Source organism: Bicyclus anynana, chromosome 6 (genome assembly GCF_947172395.1).
Source record: "Bicyclus anynana chromosome 6, ilBicAnyn1.1, whole genome shotgun sequence".
Taxonomy (NCBI): domain Eukaryota; kingdom Metazoa; phylum Arthropoda; class Insecta; order Lepidoptera; family Nymphalidae; genus Bicyclus; species Bicyclus anynana.
Window position 1 is genome coordinate 319,355 of NC_069088.1, and position 18,990 is coordinate 338,344.

General features: G+C 44.4%; 2 protein-coding genes across 5 annotated transcripts in view; one reads left to right on the plus strand and one right to left on the minus strand.

Annotated features, from left to right (window-relative positions):
- Window positions 1-18,990, minus strand: part of LOC112051170 (phosphatidylcholine:ceramide cholinephosphotransferase 2-like) — an 86,196-nt gene that overhangs the window by 44,181 nt on the left and 23,025 nt on the right. The window lies entirely within an intron of this gene.
- On the plus strand, window positions 1,393-16,434 carry LOC112051169 (spondin-1). 4 transcript variants are annotated; one of them, XM_052882289.1, is made up of 16 exons: window positions 1,393-1,437; window positions 2,673-2,785; window positions 3,068-3,241; window positions 4,234-4,486; window positions 4,653-4,776; window positions 5,012-5,166; window positions 5,574-5,752; window positions 6,072-6,202; window positions 6,352-6,574; window positions 7,233-7,404; window positions 7,493-7,695; window positions 9,807-10,064; window positions 11,362-11,532; window positions 13,370-13,471; window positions 14,075-14,905; window positions 16,099-16,434. In XM_052882289.1, the coding sequence occupies exons 3-15, from the start codon at window positions 3,082-3,084 to the stop codon at window positions 14,245-14,247; spliced, it is 2,304 nt and encodes a 767-aa protein (XP_052738249.1). In that variant the 5' UTR covers window positions 1,393-1,437; window positions 2,673-2,785; window positions 3,068-3,081; the 3' UTR covers window positions 14,248-14,905; window positions 16,099-16,434. The 4 variants fall into 4 exon arrangements, with proteins under 4 accessions (XP_052738249.1, XP_052738250.1, XP_052738253.1 ...); XM_052882290.1 differs by having other exon boundaries at window positions 1,394-1,437; window positions 3,071-3,241; XM_052882293.1 differs by lacking the exon at window positions 1,393-1,437 and having other exon boundaries at window positions 2,673-2,878.

Here is an 18,990-nt window from a genome sequence, read left to right on the forward strand (position 1 = left end):
TATTTGTCAATAAAACTCTACATTTCCCTGATGATTTATAAGTGTTGTAGAAATGTACCTGCAACTAGTGCACAGAGTCATCGCGACTGTCTACTGGACACTTGTCGATTACCTGTAACAAACGAATTAAACGATTACAATTCACAATTGAATTCAATTCATTAATTCAATCATCCATTCCTACAATCTTCATCGATTAGTTGGAGAGAATGGGAATTAGTCATATTAAAAAGATAGGACAAAAAATATCTAAAAAGCAGGTTATGATGTCGTACATCATCAGTATTTCTCGTTATCCAATAAACTCGTACGACAGAAGCAGCAACAATTAAGTAATAAGCATGTGGCGAGCGCGCCGAGAGCGTATCCTGTGCGACGTGCGTGAGCGGCGTGGGCGGCGTGCGGCCCGCACCTCGCGCGCGTGCTGCGGACAGATCCGCACACATTACTGGTTCGCAATTCTTCCAAGAAATTCTAAGTAAAATAGATTGATAATAATGATCGTGATTCCCCTTTAAAACTGACAACTCAGTACAAAACCAGTGTTGACCGCAAGACATCTACATCTTTGGTTATTTTCACCGCATTGTATATTTGTCCCGATATTCACTAAAATATATAGTGGTGTAATAAAAATATTGATGTTTGTGTATCTATTACCGTCTAACTACTCCTGTGAATAGATCATACGAGTAGTAGAGGGCAAACAAGGGGACTAATTAGGAAAGAGCAACTGTTGAGTTTCTTGCCGGTTTCTTCTCAGCAGAATCTGCCTTCCGAACCGGTGGTAGAATCTTTACAAATAGTCAACTGACGTGTCAAAAGTGCTTGTAAACTGAGTTTACTTGAAATAAATGATTTTTGATTTTGAAAGGTTTAGGAATTTGATATTATGAACATATCTACTGGATAAGTACTACGTAGATAGATATTAGAGATCTAATACCTAGATTAGAGGCAGATACCTAGATATTATATAGATTAAAAAGTAAATGCTTACGCCCTCATCATTCAGAATGCCAGATGAACTCGCCTCGCCGATATAGGTTACCGCCGGTACATTAATTTACAAATTAAAACGTTATGCGATCTCATCTGATTTTAAGTGACGATTGCAGTTATGGCAGAGCATTAACTGGAAGGAGCTAAAGTTTATTCCACGAAAATCCTTGACATAATAGTACGGCGTTAAGTACTAGTATATCGAAAAATCTTAAATTAGGGAAACGTTAAATCTCTTGACGTTATGCTGGTAGAGTGGTAAAACTAGCCATTGCCAAAGCTTATAACTTGACAAGTTCCAACGCATTCCCGACCGTGTCCCGGCGCGCAAGGCGACGTGGTCACCGCGCACGGCGGGCGGCGGCAGCGGAAGCCGGTAGTTGTCACGACGCTGTCTTCGCTTTGGCGCCCACCAGTCCAGGTTGCAGACGCTAGGTGAGTGCCGGCTATTTTCTAGTCTCATTAGATTTTTTTACATTCAGCGGGTTCAACATCGCCCGCGATACAAAAGTTTGCTGCGCGTTTTCAGCTGTATTTTTGTCCCCCTGAGATGGAAATACAGGACTTATAGGAACTGTTAGTTTTATAATACCGAGAGTTATATGTATTTTAAAAGTTTCTCTTCTATTTGAAATAACATAAAAAATAAGTAGGTACCTATTTAAAATATTTACAGAAAAATGACATCTTTAGCTCATATTTTTCGGTGACTCCTGAAAAATATATAGTGATAGGCCAGTGGGTATGACCGGAGGGTGTGGGTTCGAATCCGGTCCGGGGCATGCAATTTTCAGCTGTGTGCATTTTAAGAAATTAAATATCACGTGTCTCAAACTGTGAAGGAAAAAATCGTGAGCAAACCTGCATATCAGAGAATTTTCTTAATTCTCCGCTGGCTCTCGGACAGGAGACGGAGCTCCGCCGTCGGCTACTGTCTATTGCATCACTGATGGCCCAGTTGTGGCACGCGAACGGTGCAGCCTTGACCCCTCGCTGACGTCACGAGGGCGAGCCCAGGGCGTTCACGGTACTAGGGAATCACTGCCCATAAACTGACTTATGCTTTAGACAAAATCAGCCAAGCAAAGGGAACCTTTACACTAGTAGCCTTAGGAAGTATGGGTGTAGAGACAAATCACTGTTCTTCATTATTGTTCACAGCAAACAACATGCAAGAATCAACTTGGTTATCAAAAGAAATGTCTACAGTTGGTCTCAACACATCACTAGTCTCTAACCTCAGTGTAGATGTGGAAACAAATTGCAGTTTAGTTCATACCCTCTATGATACGGAGTGTTATCTAGCAAACAACATGCAATAATCTTCACAGACATCATCAACATCATCAAAGCAAAACGTCTAAAAGTGAGAAAGACGACAGTTTACCGAACGTACATCAACCGCTAGACTGCACGTGCAGGTGACGTCGATTGACGTCGTCCATAGGCTGGGGTAGGACCGGGACCAAATGTTGCTGCATACAGAGCACACGCATCCACCTACGCCTCTGTCTACACTGATCTTTTAATTCATCATATTGTCTTAGAATAAAAACATGTTGTCACGCAATTACTTTTATCACGAAGCCACTGGGGGTTATCAAAATCCAAAAGCCGTACAAAATGATAGATAGGACTAATAGAATTATAGACTTGTGTATAATTCACAGCAGCCGGCGGCAGCGGCGGCGCGTCGACGTCGACTCCTGACCTCTTTATCATCGGCGCGATATCGCAGACGTCGCGCACTCGGCCCACGGCCCGCTCTCTGACAAGCGTCGCTGTAAGTTTGTGGAAATTATATAATATTGTATAATATCACTATTAGGTACTTGATTCGATTTTCGGCAGCGAAGACAAACGAAGAATTAATTCGGTAATAATATGTCAGAAGTTCATAATTTCAATGGTTAAAAACATGAGTTCCTTAAACTTTAGAATCATCGATTAGGTATTATTTCCTGGACTGGGAGAATTCTAACGGTTTCGTTATGTGTTGTGTTGCTTTTTAGAAGTTTTGCTAGATCGTGAGATCTGTAAAACATCAGTACATAAATGTTGGCAGCAGGAGACAGAAACATGTTGTGGGTGTGCTGCTGGTCGGCGCTGCTGGCGGCGGCGCTGGGCTGCGAGCTGGTGCCGGGCGAGCACGCGCGCCCCAAGTCTCCCGGGGACAACTTCTACCGCATCCTCATTAACGGGGAGGTGGAGCGGTACGCGCCCGAGCAGCGCTATGTGGGTGAGTACAGTGGCGGGTGAGCACGCGCGCCCCAAGTCCCCCGGGGACAACTTCTACCGGGGAAAATTCCGTTAATACCCCAGGAAAGCAGACACTAGAACTTACTGCAGTTATCTGAGCAAGCATATCCCTGCTTATTGCAAAACACAGAACAGATTAAACAAAGTGGCGCGGGAACTGCAAAGTTTTCCAGAACAATGAACAAAGTAGCCGTTCGAGGAACAGCTCCCGACGAGGCAATCAGCGACCATTACATTGTAAACAGATAACGAACACGAAGTGTGTGTGAGTTGTTAACACGATCCTATACCTACTTATTACTCGGTCGTGACCCAACATTATTGTATTTGTTCAACCAAACTTTATTGAAGCTATTCTAATCGGATAGCTAAAATAAAGTCAACGTTCAAAAGCTCATCTATCTCAAGTACGTACTGTTTATAACTCTTTGATTTAGTAGTCATGATGGGCAGATTAGGACGGATAAAATGGTCTAGATCTCGAGTCCGTGGTCGGTAAAAATTATTGGGTAATTCAAGACAATACATTCTAAATAACAGCCTAATGTACGGAACTCAGCCTTGTTGATAGATATATTTCCAAAAACATATCAGGGGTGATCGAAACTGATGCCCAAAATGCAATTAGTAAAATTTTTGTCTGTATGTCTGTTTGGCTGTATTTTCGTTATAGAAACAAAAACTACTCGACGGATTTTAACGAAACTTGATACCTACAATTGATCTTCATACTCCTGGGCAGGTTATAGTATACTTTTCATCACGCAACGATCAATGGGAGCAGAGCAGTGAATGGAAATATTGGGAAAACGGGAGAAGTTACTCCATTCTTACAGCAATACCTACGACTGTAAAGGCTGGAACAAAGAGGTCTAAGGGCGAACGAAGTCGCGGGCGTGCGGTAGTGTGCACTTAAATCTGTTGTTTAATATCTCACGTGTAGAAAGTTAGGAAATTGAATGAATTCCCCAGTGACTCTCGTCGGCTCGCGCACACACTCGGTGGTGCAACAGTTCACAAAGTTCCAGCTCCTGCTGGACCCGCTGGACCCGGCGGCGCCCCGGAGCCCTCGCAAGCAGGGCCAGTTCCAGCTCTTCGCCGACACCCTCACCAAGTTCGACGAGGAGTGCACCAACTCGGTGATCGAGTCCGATGACCTGCCCAAGACTGAGGTGCAGGTCATGTGGAAGGCACCGCCGGCTGGCTCCGGTTGTGTTTTATTTAAGTAAGTAATAATCTATAGATTTAGATAGGTGTCAAAAAAATGGTGGCTGGTCTTATGACCATTTTGAAATCTCAGTAGATACTATAATCTTCGAATTTCTTTCGGGAAGCTGTGTGCTAATATGTTTTGAGGAAATATAAATGAACAGATGATGGTGTGTGCGCAGGGCCATGGTATACGAGAACGCGAGCCGCTGGTTCGCGCAGGACGGGCAGCTCACCAAGCGCATCTGCGAGGACGCGGCGCTGTCGGCGCCCGACTGCTGCGCCTGCGACGACGCCAAGTACAAGGCGAGTCTCAACTGACTGTGACAGACTGGTGGTGGCCGCTCATGCACACTCTTTACAGTTTATCCGAAAAAACTGAGATATTTGTAACAATGAGATGAGTGATTACGTTGCTGTAAAGTATGCAATTTCATCTGCAGTCCATACAGTTTTGAGAACTTGTCTTAAATATGTTACGAATTACTGCTACTGAAGTTGTTACGGAGATTACGTTTACATTGACGCGTTGCGTTTGCAGATGGTGTTCGAAGGCTTGTGGTCTCCTCAGACACACCCGAAGAACTTCCCCGTGCAGGCGCTGTGGCTGACGCACTTCTCCGACGTGATCGGAGCCACGCACCCCAAGAACTTCAGCTTCTGGGGCGAGGGGGAGATCGCTACTGACGGATTTAGGTCTGAATCTGAGTAGCATTTTTTCGGTTTATTATTAAAAATTATTATTACTAAGGAATTTAAGCTAAAATAATTTATGACTACATACAACAACAAGCTTTCAGCAAAATTAAAGATTTTTAAAGAAAGTACTTCGTAGTACCCACGTATTTTAAATAAATTTTACTCAGGTGGGCGTTTTGGTGATATTAATTACATTGTCTCTGCCGAATGGACACAAACTGTCATACACTAATAGTTTCCTCTCACGAGCCTGTCAAGATGCTTGCCGGCTCTCCTCAGTAAATTCTGCTTTAAACTGGTAGCAGTTACTACAAACAGAAAATTTTGACGTTTCAAAGTGCTTGTAATGTAAGCCTACTTGAAATAAAATAGATTTTGAGTTTGGATTTTTTTGAACTTTGCAGATCCCTGGCCGAATGGGGCTCGGTGGGTCTGCTGGAGCGCGAGCTGCGGCAGCAGGGCTCCGTGCTGCGCTCCATCGTGAAGGCGGCGGGGCTGTGGCACCCGCGCCTCAACCAGAACACCAGCGCCACCTTCAGCGTCGACAGGAAGAGGCACTTGCTCTCGCTCGCCTCTATGTTCGGTAGTCAACTGATCCAACCCCAAACCATTGTGACTGAATTACGAGTATTATAATGTTGTGCAAGCAATTTTTACGATACTTCCACTCTATTATCATCTGCTTATTTCGTCGGTAACCGGTATGGCTAATTCCGTAGCATATTATAAACCTCCGCTCCGTTTAGTAATCCTCACGCTTAAAACTGAATTTAAAAGTAGGTATCTATTATACTGATACTGATAATGAAATCAGTCGTTTTCAGACTTTGTATTAGTGGCAATTATCTGAGTGAAATATAAAAGTTCGGGGATAAAAACCAAGATTGTGTTTTGTGCTGTAGGGCCGTCCCCCGACTGGGTGGTGGGCGTGAGCGCGCTGGAGCTGTGCAACAAGGACTGCACGTGGGCCGCCAGCAAGGTCATCGACCTGTTCCCGTACGACGCCGGCACCGACGACGGCATCTCCTACATGGTGAGCGAGCGCTTGTTGAACCCAGTACTGTTTAAGGATGCGGGGTTTAAGAAAGAGAGTTCTGTCCAATCGTTTCAAATTAAGTCTTAAGATAACAATTAACTACCTACATGATACTGACAACTTCAATACTATTACCTACTGTTCAGTCCCCCAACGCTGAAACGACGCCTCGGGAGAAGATGTACCGCATCACTACCATGTACCCCGAGGACCCGCGCGCGCCGTTCTACAACCCCGACCAGAAGCAGATGAACCCCATGGCCCGGCTCTACCTGACGAGGGAGAAGCTCATAGCCCGCTCCTGCGACGAGCAAGTGTTGCTGAGCCAAGTGGTGGAGGAAGCAGAGAATACGGAGTCTACGAACAGGCGTAAGATTCATTCTTTAAGTAATAAAAAGTTCAAATTCCATAAGTCCAAACACTTTCTTTTAAATTTTTCAGCGTAAGTAGTAATTTTTACTGCAATAAAATTATAGAGAAAGCGAGTATTTGCGTGACTTTTTTTTACAATCGCGGGTATAGATTTAACGTGAAAGGGTCCACCTCCTTTTCGGGCCAAGCCGTTATTCAGTGCTACTCTCCGAGAGGTGACCTAGATACAGGCTCATCACCGAGGAATTAAAGATAACACTGGCTGAAATCTATATTATCCTATCGATACGAGTATATGTATCACTATTCTAAGTTTAATGGGGGACCCGGGTCCTGTCGTAGGAGTGAAGCTGTAGACACGCGGGGGCGACGTAGCTTTTCTTTGTAGAAAAGATTGTCTATACCAGAGAAGCCGTCTTGGGTGCAGGATTTCACTAACGAAGTGGACAGTTCATGCCTCGTCAGAATTATCTTCGGTGGGACTCGGTTTTTTAAACGGTGTGGTGACTCATCCGTACGACTTAGTCTGCGCCGATAGCTGGCTTCTGGAATCTTCGCTGAGCTCGGGAGTGGCGGAGTTTCTGTTAAGCTCGGGGTGTTTTGTACACTCCGTTTTAATCATATTGACTACAAAATTCTTCGTTCTCTACTGCAGCGGAGTGCGCGGTGTCGGAGTGGAGCGCGTTCTCTGCGTGCTCGGTGACGTGCGGCAAGGGGCTGCGCATGCGCACGCGCGAGTACCGCCTGCCGCAGAAGGCGCAGATGTTCGCCTGCGACCGCCAGCTCGTGTCCAAGGAGATGTGCGTCGCCGCCGTGCCCGAGTGCGAGTGAGTGTGTACTTGCGTGTCGGAGTGGGGCGCGCTCGCTGCGTGCTCGCTTGTGTTTTGTGTTTCGATTGTGTTTTTAATTTTGCAGGGGAGACAGTGCAAATGAAGCAGACTCTGAGTATGAGGCGGAAGCGGGAGCGAGCGCGGGCGCGGAGGCGGCGGGCATCTGCCGCACGTCGGAGTGGGGCGCGTGGAGCGAGTGCTCCGTAACGTGCGGCGTGGGCATCAGCACGCGCCGCAGACACTTCCTCAACCAGATGGGGCTCAAGAAGTGCCCGCTCGTGCACGTCGGTGCGTAGCTTCTTGCTAGCTCAAACCTTCTTGACGATAATTATTGTGTACTGATTCGTTTGTCGATACCTACACGCGAGTATCATCAAACTACTGATACTGAGATACTGCTTATAAATTTGAATGTGTGTTTGTTTGATCATTGCCCTTTGACTGCTCAACCGATCATGACAAACGAGTATTCAAAACCAAAAAAAAAATTTTCATAGATAAAGTTGAGGGCGTATCTTTGATTAGCGAATTAAATTGAAATTAGACTAAAAGCTTTTGTTAATAAAACAAGTCTTGTTTTGAAAACATTTGAATCAGGAACTATTTAGAATAAATTTGATGAGCAGACATATCAGTTTTCTTTGGAAAGCCGCCAAATGCGTCGTGTTCGACGAATCATGCGTGTACTGTGCCTGCCGTCTTAGCTGTGTGGAGGCCCTGGACACAGCAGTTGCCCTAGTGTGCCCAGGGGCATCTACTTTATTACACACGTGGTCGACGTGATCAATATTTGTCTGCTTCATTCATAGGTTACTGGAGAAGACAATTATTTTTTTAAATAGGTACATCATCGACTGAAGTAGTCCGAGAGCCTTATGTTAGGCAGAAATTTAGTCAGCTCACGCTCCTACCTTATGTAAGTATGGCAGCCAATTATGGAGTTTGGATGAACAGTGGGGATTTTAACCGACTTCAAAAAGGAGGAGGTTCTCAATTCGGTCGGTATTTTTTTTTTTTTTTTTTTTATGTATGTACACCGATTACTCAAAGACGCGTAGACCGATTTCAAAAATTCTTTTTTTGTTTGAAACGGTATAGTCCCCATTTGGTCCCATTGCCATCATGTCAAGATCTGATGATGGAATCCTGGAGAAATTGAGGGGAACTTTCGAAAATTATATGGGTGTTAAGTGTGTTCGTAAACTTTTCCATTTAGTACTTTTAAGCACTACAATTTCATGATGGTTTAAAATCGATCTGATGATGGAGCCAAAAAACTGACGAGGGAACTCCTCGGCGATTTACAGCAGTTACCTTGTGTTTGGGCTTGATTGATTTGTATTAATGAGAACTTTCCACATAGATAGGTTGTGACTGTCATTTAGGGGTTTGGTGATGAAGACCAAGGACAATTAAGGGAACACCTTAACAATTTACAGTAACTACCTTGTGTTTGGCCTTGATTAATTCGTATTGCTGAGAACTTTCTGCCTAGATGAGTTGTGTCTGTTATTAGGGGTCTGATGATGAAGACCAAGGTCAATGTGTATTCGTTTGAGATGAAATTTCACACTAAAAATGGAAAAATAATAAAAATTTTAATAAAAAAAATATAACCGACTTCAAAACCTAAAAACGTACCCACTAAACTAAAAAGCGAAAAATAACATCATAATATGTTCTACTTGTTGATCAGTATGAAGTCGGTGCTTAGCCGGTGTTGTCTTAATTTAAGCCATTTCTGACAGGACCACATGAAACAACACTGTCTGCAAAATCTAAATCTATAACATGGCTTGAATTAATACATCACCGGCTTAGCACCGCCTTCATACTGATCAACAGGTAGAACATATTATGATGTTATTTTTCGCTTTTTAGTTTAGTGGGTACGTTTTTAGGTTTTGAAGTCGGTTATATTTTTTTTATTAAAATTTTTTTAGGTAGCAGGTTTCATGGCTCCCAAAGCTCAATTGTCCTTACCTCAAGTGTACAACGTAAAGTTTGCTATTTTCTGAAGGATATCATGAGAAACCATGTCTTAAGACGTCAGACTGTTATCTTCTTTTAGGCTTCAGACCTTTAAAGTTCTCTAAAAAAATGGTAAACGATATTTTTTGAAGGTTTTCTGATAAATTAAGTGACTAGCGTCATGAGTTCTCATAATATACCGAGAAAAAAAGAACTCTTTATAGGTACTTGGACAGCTGTGTTGTGGGTGTGGACCCTTGAAACCTGCTATCTTTCAAAGCCGTCACAATCCAAACTTCAAAATTGGCTACCGTATTTACCGATAGGTAGCTAGAGTATAGGCTGACAAACCTTCCTAAAATGAGCTATATCAGGCTTTTGTTCCAAAGGACTTTGACACGTTTGCGTGTACCACGAACTGTCCGCAGACGAGAACCGCAAGTGCATGCAGCCGCAGTGCACGGAGGAGGAGGCGGCCGACGTGTCGGACCCCGCGTGCCCCACCAGCGACTGGGCGGCGTGGTCCCCGTGCTCGGCGTCGTGCGGCCGCGGGGTGCGCTTCCGCACGCGCCTGCTGCTGGTGCCGGCCGAGCAGCAGCAGCAGTGCGCGGCGCGCGTCGAGCTCATGCAGCAGCGCGCGTGCCAGGAGCAGGCCGACTGCACCCTCGACATGCTCACCGCCAAACGTAAGCGACACTATACCGCACGCGCCTGCTGCTGGTGCCGCCCAGCAGCAGCAGCGCGCGTGCCAGGAGCAGGCCGACTGCACCCTCGACATGCTCATCGCCAAACGTAAGCGACACTATACTGCACGCGCCTGCTGCTGGTGCCGCCCAGCAGCAGCAGCGCGCGTGCCAGGAGCAGGCCGACTGCACCCTCGACATGCTCATCGCCAAACGTAAGCGACACTATACCGCACGCGCCTGCTGCTGGTGCCGCCCAGCAGCAGCAGCACTGCGCGGCGCGCGTCGCGAAAATTAGCTTTTTACTTGTAGATTTCAAGAAAATCTTGAAACTTTAATTTTTTTAAATGACCTAGATTCAGAGAAAATACGGTACGTACGAAACATACGTATCGAAAATCTAAAAACCAGGGATTAACAGAAAGAACGGCGACACGACGAATTCAGTTAACCGTGGCCGTGGGATACGCCACATGAAACTGTTAAATTACACTCGTTTGATGGAGCCTCATCGGCACATGCTTTTAAAATAGATCTTTGATTAATTTACGATGTATGCTTTTGAATTTTTGATTTGTACGGTAACCTCGGTGGGCGAGTATTTACGACTCGCACTTTTCCAGTATTTTAAATACATTTCAATAATAAGGTGAGTGCTGCACTACGGAACCCTGTATACTCGATAGACGGCAGCGCCGCGAACCGTTCCGGCTCATTTTGCACAAGGTTGGCGGAGAGACGATAAAAATGATTGTTTCCTTAAATGTCGGCTCAAGGTATTCTGTTGTTATGTACAACTTATTATAATAATTGTGTACAAGTAGGTGTATGGCCGTGACAACATTACTTTTTGGTGTATTTGCGGTGTCACGGGCGGCTGATACATTCAATTGGCAAAAATTGTTTTGTATTATAATACCTTTATGTATATTGGTTTAGTGCTGAAACTTTACTTTTATAACGTCAAGTTTTACTTTTATAGTGACTCTACCACTGGTTCGGAAGGCAGATTCTACTGAATAACGCTGCAATGTAACTTAGCAGTTGCCTTTTTAAATGATAATCGAAGGGCACTTTTGAATATGATTATTTTTATAGTTGAGGACAACAATGAATTTGGTAATTTACAGATTATTACTCAATAATCTGTAAATTAGAGGTACAGGTTAGGAGGAAGTATCATTGTCATTGACAAATTCTTCAATTGTATACTTTTATTTGAACACATTTTTTTGACTAATGGATCGGTTGGTAGGTCCGTATCTGCCGAAGTTCGTTAGTGAGACGTTGTCGTGCGCAGGCATCTGCATGGAGGCGCCGGAGCAGGGCCCGTGCCGCGGCGTGTACCAGCGCTGGGCCTTCGCCGCCGCCAAGGGCATGTGCGTGCCCTTCAGCTACGGCGGCTGCCGCGGCAACCAGAACAACTTCATCTCGCAGCAGGACTGCCTCGACACCTGCAGCGTCGTGCTCGGTAACTGGCCTCACGTCGTACTCCGACACAGCCTCTACGCCACTTCTAGTCCGCTCTGCGTCTGCGGATTGCAGTTCGAAGCGTTGCAACTTCAGAGCGGACAAGAAGTTTGGCGCAGACTGTACTGTTCATAATTTTTACAAGAGTGGCCACTCCACGTGGCACGTTACGTACGTTTAGTCGACGCCGACGCCGACGCCGACGCTGTGAGAATCTGTCAACACGACGAGTATAAATAAACAGTAAAGTTCTGATATCGCAATTGCTATAAATACCTTTTGATAACACATTTAGAATATGTCTACGTCACGATGAATGAATGCTACGGTCGGTATGGCATCTATTTATAAATAATAAATAACAATTTATATAATGGCTACGCGGCTATGTGAAGAATGCACTGCTGCGGTCGGCATGGCACAGGTATGGGAATCTGTTATTAATAGACAAAGCATTACTATGTGCAGTTCTTTGATTGTTTATATGAAACATTAATTATATTAGCAAGTTTAAAAGTTAGTAAGATATTTAAAAAAATGTGTATTATATTAACAAACTTATATTAATGCTCTACCATATACCAGATCAAAATAATAATGTATTTAATATGCTATCATCCGCGATAAGCCGACGAACCCGTGCGACGACGTCACCCAGGTCCGACAAAATACTCTCTACGTAAATTTCACCCCAAACCGGAGCATCTTCAGGAGATGTTGACTCTACAACGTGCAGTTGCAAAGTCTTGACTTTGGGTGACGTTGTCGCATGGGTTCGTTGATAGCAAAATAAATAAATTATTATATATTCATGACGAGCTTCCGCAAAGTAATGCCTGCTTTTATCCAATGTATCAGATCGTTAGGTACGTAGGAGACCCGATCCGGCACGACTCGACTCTATCATGAGACTATATTATTGTATTGCCACTGAAGATGCTTTTTAGTGCAATCGAAAGTCAGGACGGGATTCTGATTTAGTTTTCACCCAAAAGGACTTGAATAGATAGTAACAATAATAGTTACATTCTAACAGAGTAGGTAAGTTAAGTAAAAGTTTATAAAAAGTAAATGCGCTTGTTTAATATAAATATTAGTATAGATATAATCATAACAATGCACCCAGCGTTGTCGTGTGTCCGTCGTCCACGTGCATCGCTCCAGTATTGTTGGCTCCATTCCAAACGGACGTGACTTGTTTTTCAATTATTTTAATATTTAGACTCGAAAGTATATTTCAAGTCCACCACACAAAATAAACAAATAAATCGACATATTGTAACTCCGTCAGTGTCCTACGCACCCAGTATCTGAATGACCTCAGTGACACGTAGAGCACTGGCGAGTGGCGGCTGATGTAACGCCGTGACATCAGCGCGTCGCCGCCGACATTTCCGCAACTAAGGGTTTTATTGGCTCATCAATTGCTGATGAATCACGACGAGTATGCGAAGTTCGTGCTTGGTTCAAATGTACCTGGTAATATCGCTTCCTTGTTTCTCGGACTAAAGTTGGATTAGTACGAGACATAAAGCACCTGCTGTTTGTAATGTGTTCAGTATCCTTCCGGAGAGATAATCTGCAGATAATTCCGGAGATCTTCCAAGCACTGGCATTTTAATAAATTTAATATCACACGTCTCAAACGGTGAAAGGAAATCAGGAAACCTGCATACCTGATAATCAAGTTAATTCTCTACGTCTGTGAAGTCTGTCAATCCGCATTAGGCCAGCGTGGACTACTAGCCTAACCTAACCTAATCAGTCTCATTCTGAGAAGAGACTCGTGCTCAACAGTGAACCAAATATGGGATGTTAATGATAAGCACGTGTTGCAGGCGGCGCGGGCGCGGGTGCGGGCGCGGCGCCCCCGGTCGCGAGCTCCAACTACCCCGGCCTCAGCATCAGCTCCATCGAGCCGGCGCCGCCGGCTAGCAACGGTATCGTATACACACATCTTTTCAATCACTTACAAAACTCTGTTCACCGAACTATTTAAAATGTATGTAACGCCGTGTAACTAACTATTTAAAATGTGTTTCATGACATTTGATTTCAACCTTGCAACCAACCAACCTGCTGTCCAGTTTGGGATCCATATTTGGAATTTTAATAAAAGAAATAACAATGTATCTGTAGTCTGAACAATTACTAAAGGTTATTAGGAAAGCCAATCATTGTACTTGACGCCCGCTAAAGCTCATGCTAAAATCCGGGTGCAGGTGCTGGTGCCAATTCTGGAAGCTGCGGTGAAATTTTAAGGAACACGTTGCAAATTGCGTGTTTCCTGCTGAGCGTGAAACACGCAATTTGCATTCGTCGCTTGCACCCGCGTCGTTCAGCGCTCATTTTGTCACCCGACACAGACAGTTAGCGGATGTACTTACTAAGCACTGATGAATGATTTTGTGATCGACAAGTTGCTTGCTGCAAGTTAGCGTTATACTAACTGAGATATATCATCCATCACGCGGTGAGGTAGAGTAGATAAACGCTACACTCGACTCGCCTCACTGCCGCGCTGACTATTGTTCTATTGACAGTGCCGGCGAGCGCGGGCTGCCAGCTGAGCGAGTGGAGCGAGTGGAGCCGCTGCAGCGTGTCGTGCGGCGTGGGCTACCAGCAGCGCAGCCGGACTGTACTGGTGAGTGCCGCAGCAGCGGTAGACTCTGTCACACTGCTGCGCAGAGGCCGGCGAGCGCGGGCTGCCAGCTGAGCGAGTGGAGCGAGTGGAGCCGCTGCAGCGTGTCGTGCGGCGTGGGCTACCAGCAGCGCAGCCGGACTGTACTGGTGAGTGCCGCAGCAGCGGTAGACTCTGTCACACTGCTGCGCAGAGGGCGGCGAGCGCGGGCTGCCAGCTGAGCGAGTGGAGCGAGTGGAGCCGCTGCAGCGTGTCGTGCGGCGTGGGCTACCAGCAGCGCAGCCGGACTGTACTGGTGAGTGCCGCAGCAGCGGTAGACTCTGTCACACTGCTGCGCAGAGGGCGGCGAGCGCGGGCTGCCAGCTGAGCGAGTGGAGCGAGTGGAGCCGCTGCAGCGTGTCGTGCGGCGTGGGCTACCAGCAGCGCAGCCGGACTGTACTGGTGAGTGCCGCAGCAGCGGTAGACTCTGTCACACTGCTGCGCAGAGGGCGGCGAGCGCGGGCTGCCAGCTGAGCGAGTGGAGCGAGTGGAGCCGCTGCAGCGTGTCGTGCGGCGTGGGCTACCAGCAGCGCAGCCGGACTGTACTGGTGAGTGCCGCAGCAGCGGTAGACTCTGTCACACTGCTGCGCAGAGGGCGGCGAGCGCGGGCTGCCAGCTGAGCGAGTGGAGCGAGTGGAGCCGCTGCAGCGTGTCGTGCGGCGTGGGCTACCAGCAGCGCAGCCGGACTGTACTGGTGAGTGCCGCAGCAGCGGTAGACTCTGTCACACTGCTGCGCAGAGGGCGGCAGGCGCATAAACTTAGCAGCGGCTTTTGGGCTCGCCTTACGACGACGAGTAAGATGAGTAGAGGAACAATTGTGAGGCTGATCATGACCATCGCTCTAACAGACTGTTTGCCTGTCGTTTTACTTCGGACGTGATCGATGCAACACAGTGCTTTGTTTATGAACACTACCGTCGCCGACTTCATAATTATGTTCACAATTGACGATTTGTAGAGTAGGTACGGGTAGTTACTCTTGTTTATTTTATAGGTAATTAGTAAGATAAGTGTCTGATAGATTAATAACAAGTTTTGTCTTTGATACTTTACATGAAGTAAGAAAGTCGCTGACGTAAATATACATCAATGAAATTTATCAAAAGATGGTGAATTAGTTCCTTAACGTTTTATTTTATGAATCTGATGTTTTTGATAGTTATATCTATCGTACGAAACAGCTCGTAAAGTGTTCATGTATATTGTACGTATATTTTTATGTCTGAACATTTCGGATTCAAATGAGTGCTTATGACGAAGCGCCTATTTATATGACAAAGATTCAGTGGGAAAAATTTGCAAATTTTAAAATGAAAACGTAGGTAATAAATTGTTATGTAGTGGACAGTTATATCGCTGCCAGTCAGCCCTGGAGCGCAGACCCTACGGCCTCTACTGAATGTATTTTCGCTATATATGAAACGTCCTAGAATAGATTACAAATAATAGTAAATTATTACCTACTTATTAGTATACACCCAACACCATCAATACGCCGCCCTGTGTCTATCGGCATGAGGCGAAGGTGTTAAGCTTCACTTGTCTGTGATTACACCGGCAACCGTGCGCTTTACACCAGTTCACAGCACTGCTGTTTGACTGGAAATAAGCGTGGTAGTATTCCGGAAGATACGCTTTATTCTTGAACACTTTAGGTACTTTAGTTTGGTCTCGTGGAGCTACTGACGCACAATGTAACGAGAATGACGAGTAATTACTTGAGTTTATACTCGTCATCCATTAGGATTGTGAGCTATGTATTAGAAAGTCGAGAGGGCGGCCGGGGAATACGCTAAGAGTACCGGGCTCAACCTCCCATGACCGTCAGGTTGGGCTAGGCGGGTGCTGGGTAGCAGTTCCATGTGGTTAACGCTAGTACTGTGGCAGGTGCCGGGGCCCGTCGACGCGCCGTGCCCGCGCCACCTCGTGCAGCGCCACCGCTGCTACCGGCAGTGCTAGAGACCTGCCGACCCGCTCGAGCGACAGGCGAGTGGGACGATGCCAAAGATGTAACTTAGTTCATTGATTGCTGCCACTCCTTCGTATGTTTAGTTGACAATAGCGCAGAAGTCAAAGAGCTGCGTGTACGCATGTTAATTAGTAAGTATCTCGAAGTCAATAGATGGTTGCCGAGTCTACTCACTGACTGTACTGCTCTCTGTGGCACCTACTTAATACTCTATTTCTTTAAAATAATAATAAATTAATATTCTTGCAAAACAAGGTCTATTATTTTTGTTATTAATAATAATATTTTGGTTATTTCTTACCCATCAACTACAAATATATTTTCTAAACAGACTAATGTTTGATCTTGTTGCTTTGGAGTACTTTCGACTATCACGCGTTTTGCTGTTCTAGAATGATGTGCCATAGATAGGTACGTAGTACGTAGTAGTGAAATCGAATTAAGCACACTTAGTGCTTAGTCATTTTATAAAAAAACCGTAGCTATATGTGCAAAGAGTACGCAGCCCATATTGCGTGCCGTCGTATGTAAGCCGCGCAACCTTACAAGGCTTCAACACAGTGTAAACCTACACCTGCATATTATTCACGACCAGATAATAATGGCATAAATCTGTAAAATTCATACTTAATTGAAACTTTAACATTAAATATAGGTACGTAACGTAATTAACTTAACGTAAATTATTTTGACACATTGATAGCAATTATTCGTCAACCTATAAATAATTACCTACAGCTAGTTTGTTTGCACTAAACAAGAAAATGTAAGTGTACCTACTTTACAAAGTATAAAACAAAGTCGCTTCCCGCATTTAGGTTTAGATCTTGAAAACTACGCAATGGATTTTAATGCGGTTTTATACAATAGATTAGTTAAAGTGATTCATGAAGGTTTATATCAATTCCCTGCAGTCAGACGCTGCGCTCTTGTTGCGGTCATTTACGTAATGTTCCCGTGGCTCAGTCATCAGGCGGCGAATCGGAACACCGTGGTGTTCTAGTCGGTTGAAGTCCGACATAACCTTCTTGTCTCCCCGTGGCGAGAAGGTATCCATGAGGATTTCCCCACGTTAAAAAAAGATGCTCCACTCTCCCCGCAGTGCGCGCGTGCCCTGGCTCCCCACAAGGCCGTCACTCACCTGACAATAGAACAATAAAGAAAACATGTTTTCCTCGTCCGCGTCGTATCGGCTGACATTGATAAGCGTTCAACAACAGCCGCTTTTCATCTTTGAAGCATTGTTATTTTGGATATTCAATAATTTAAACATTCGAGCTTCCATTGGTGATTTAGAATTCGATGTACCTACTTTTCACAAAAGCTAGGTACGTAAGTAGGAGCCTTTATTTTTATAGAGCAATAAATGTAATTAACTGATGAACAACAACTTTTTTTGAAAGAAGAAGAATTAAGGAAGATTAATGAAATAGAAGATTCTTTTTTCTGAATACTTACGCAAAACTATGGCTACCTACCTACCTACAAAGATGTCAGCACAAAGATATATTTCCTAAAAAAGTAGTAAGGTAAATCTTATACACAGTAGATATATGTTATACTGCCAGGTTGGAGACTAGCTGACGATAAATATATATATATATATATATATATATATATATATATATATATATATATATATATGTATAAATAAATATACAGCAATCATAAACAACAGTAATGTAAACAGTCGTTTAACGACTTCCTTGTAGCAATTTTTGTAATAAAATCATGTCTGAAACGTTTTTTACGAAAAATAAATAAGCGATATAGCAATTACGACTTTCATATGTGGTATCTGTGTAACGTTCTGTGCAAACACCAGTGTGACCGTTGTCACCCGGACACCAGCACTGCTATAAAGAGATTGTCCGACACATTCGAGGACGAAACTCTTACTTCTCCTTAACAGTGCGTCCTATATGTTGCTGGACACATTGAGCGTGCAGCTTCAGAGCCGGTACAAAATACAATATTCTAACAGTGTAAGTTTACCTAACCTAACTACCTTGCTGCTCCTGGTAGGTACCAGGTCGAGCTATAAAATATTGAGCTTTTTTACAAGACGCTCTTATAAGCAGCCTGGAGTTTAATGTTGTTACACACTTTCTGTATGCTGCAAACTATCTCGTATCAGAGTAAACCCTACAGTGGATCATCAAATATAAATAGGTATATGATGTACCTACGCTTGATAGTATACTTATACGTATGTAGCTATGTGTCACATAGTCATAAAACTGTAATAGAACATAATCTCGGAGTCCTACAATAGGTCGTACGGACTAGGTATTACCTACTGGCTAAGAACCACCCATTTCCGGCCACATGTCGCGCAGTCGATGAATTAATGTAGAGGTATTTATGTAGAGAGATAGGTATCTACGAGTTGGTGTTTTGTAGCTTTAATACTCGTCTAATAGAACCGATCGTTTAATAAAGCCCGTTTTTTTTTTAGATTTTATTGTGTAAGTAATTTATAATAATAAGTAGGACATCTAGAACTAAAATAAATTTATTCAAAAGTTTTTGAGAATTTAACTGTAAGTAATTGTCACCGATTCATCCTACAAAACAAAAGTGGTTATCATGGCACATAAGAGCTTCAAAGCATGAAAGGTCAAAAAGGACATGAATTTGTTCACAATTATTTTGAATAAGCCGTACTCTATTATTTTTTACTCAAGAAGGTGACGTCCATGTCTTACCCAGCAACACAGGTATCATCACCTCATTAACCTTGCGCCCCGCGCCCCGCGCCCCGCACCCGCGCCCGCACCCTAATCCACTAAACTCTCGCACTTGACCTA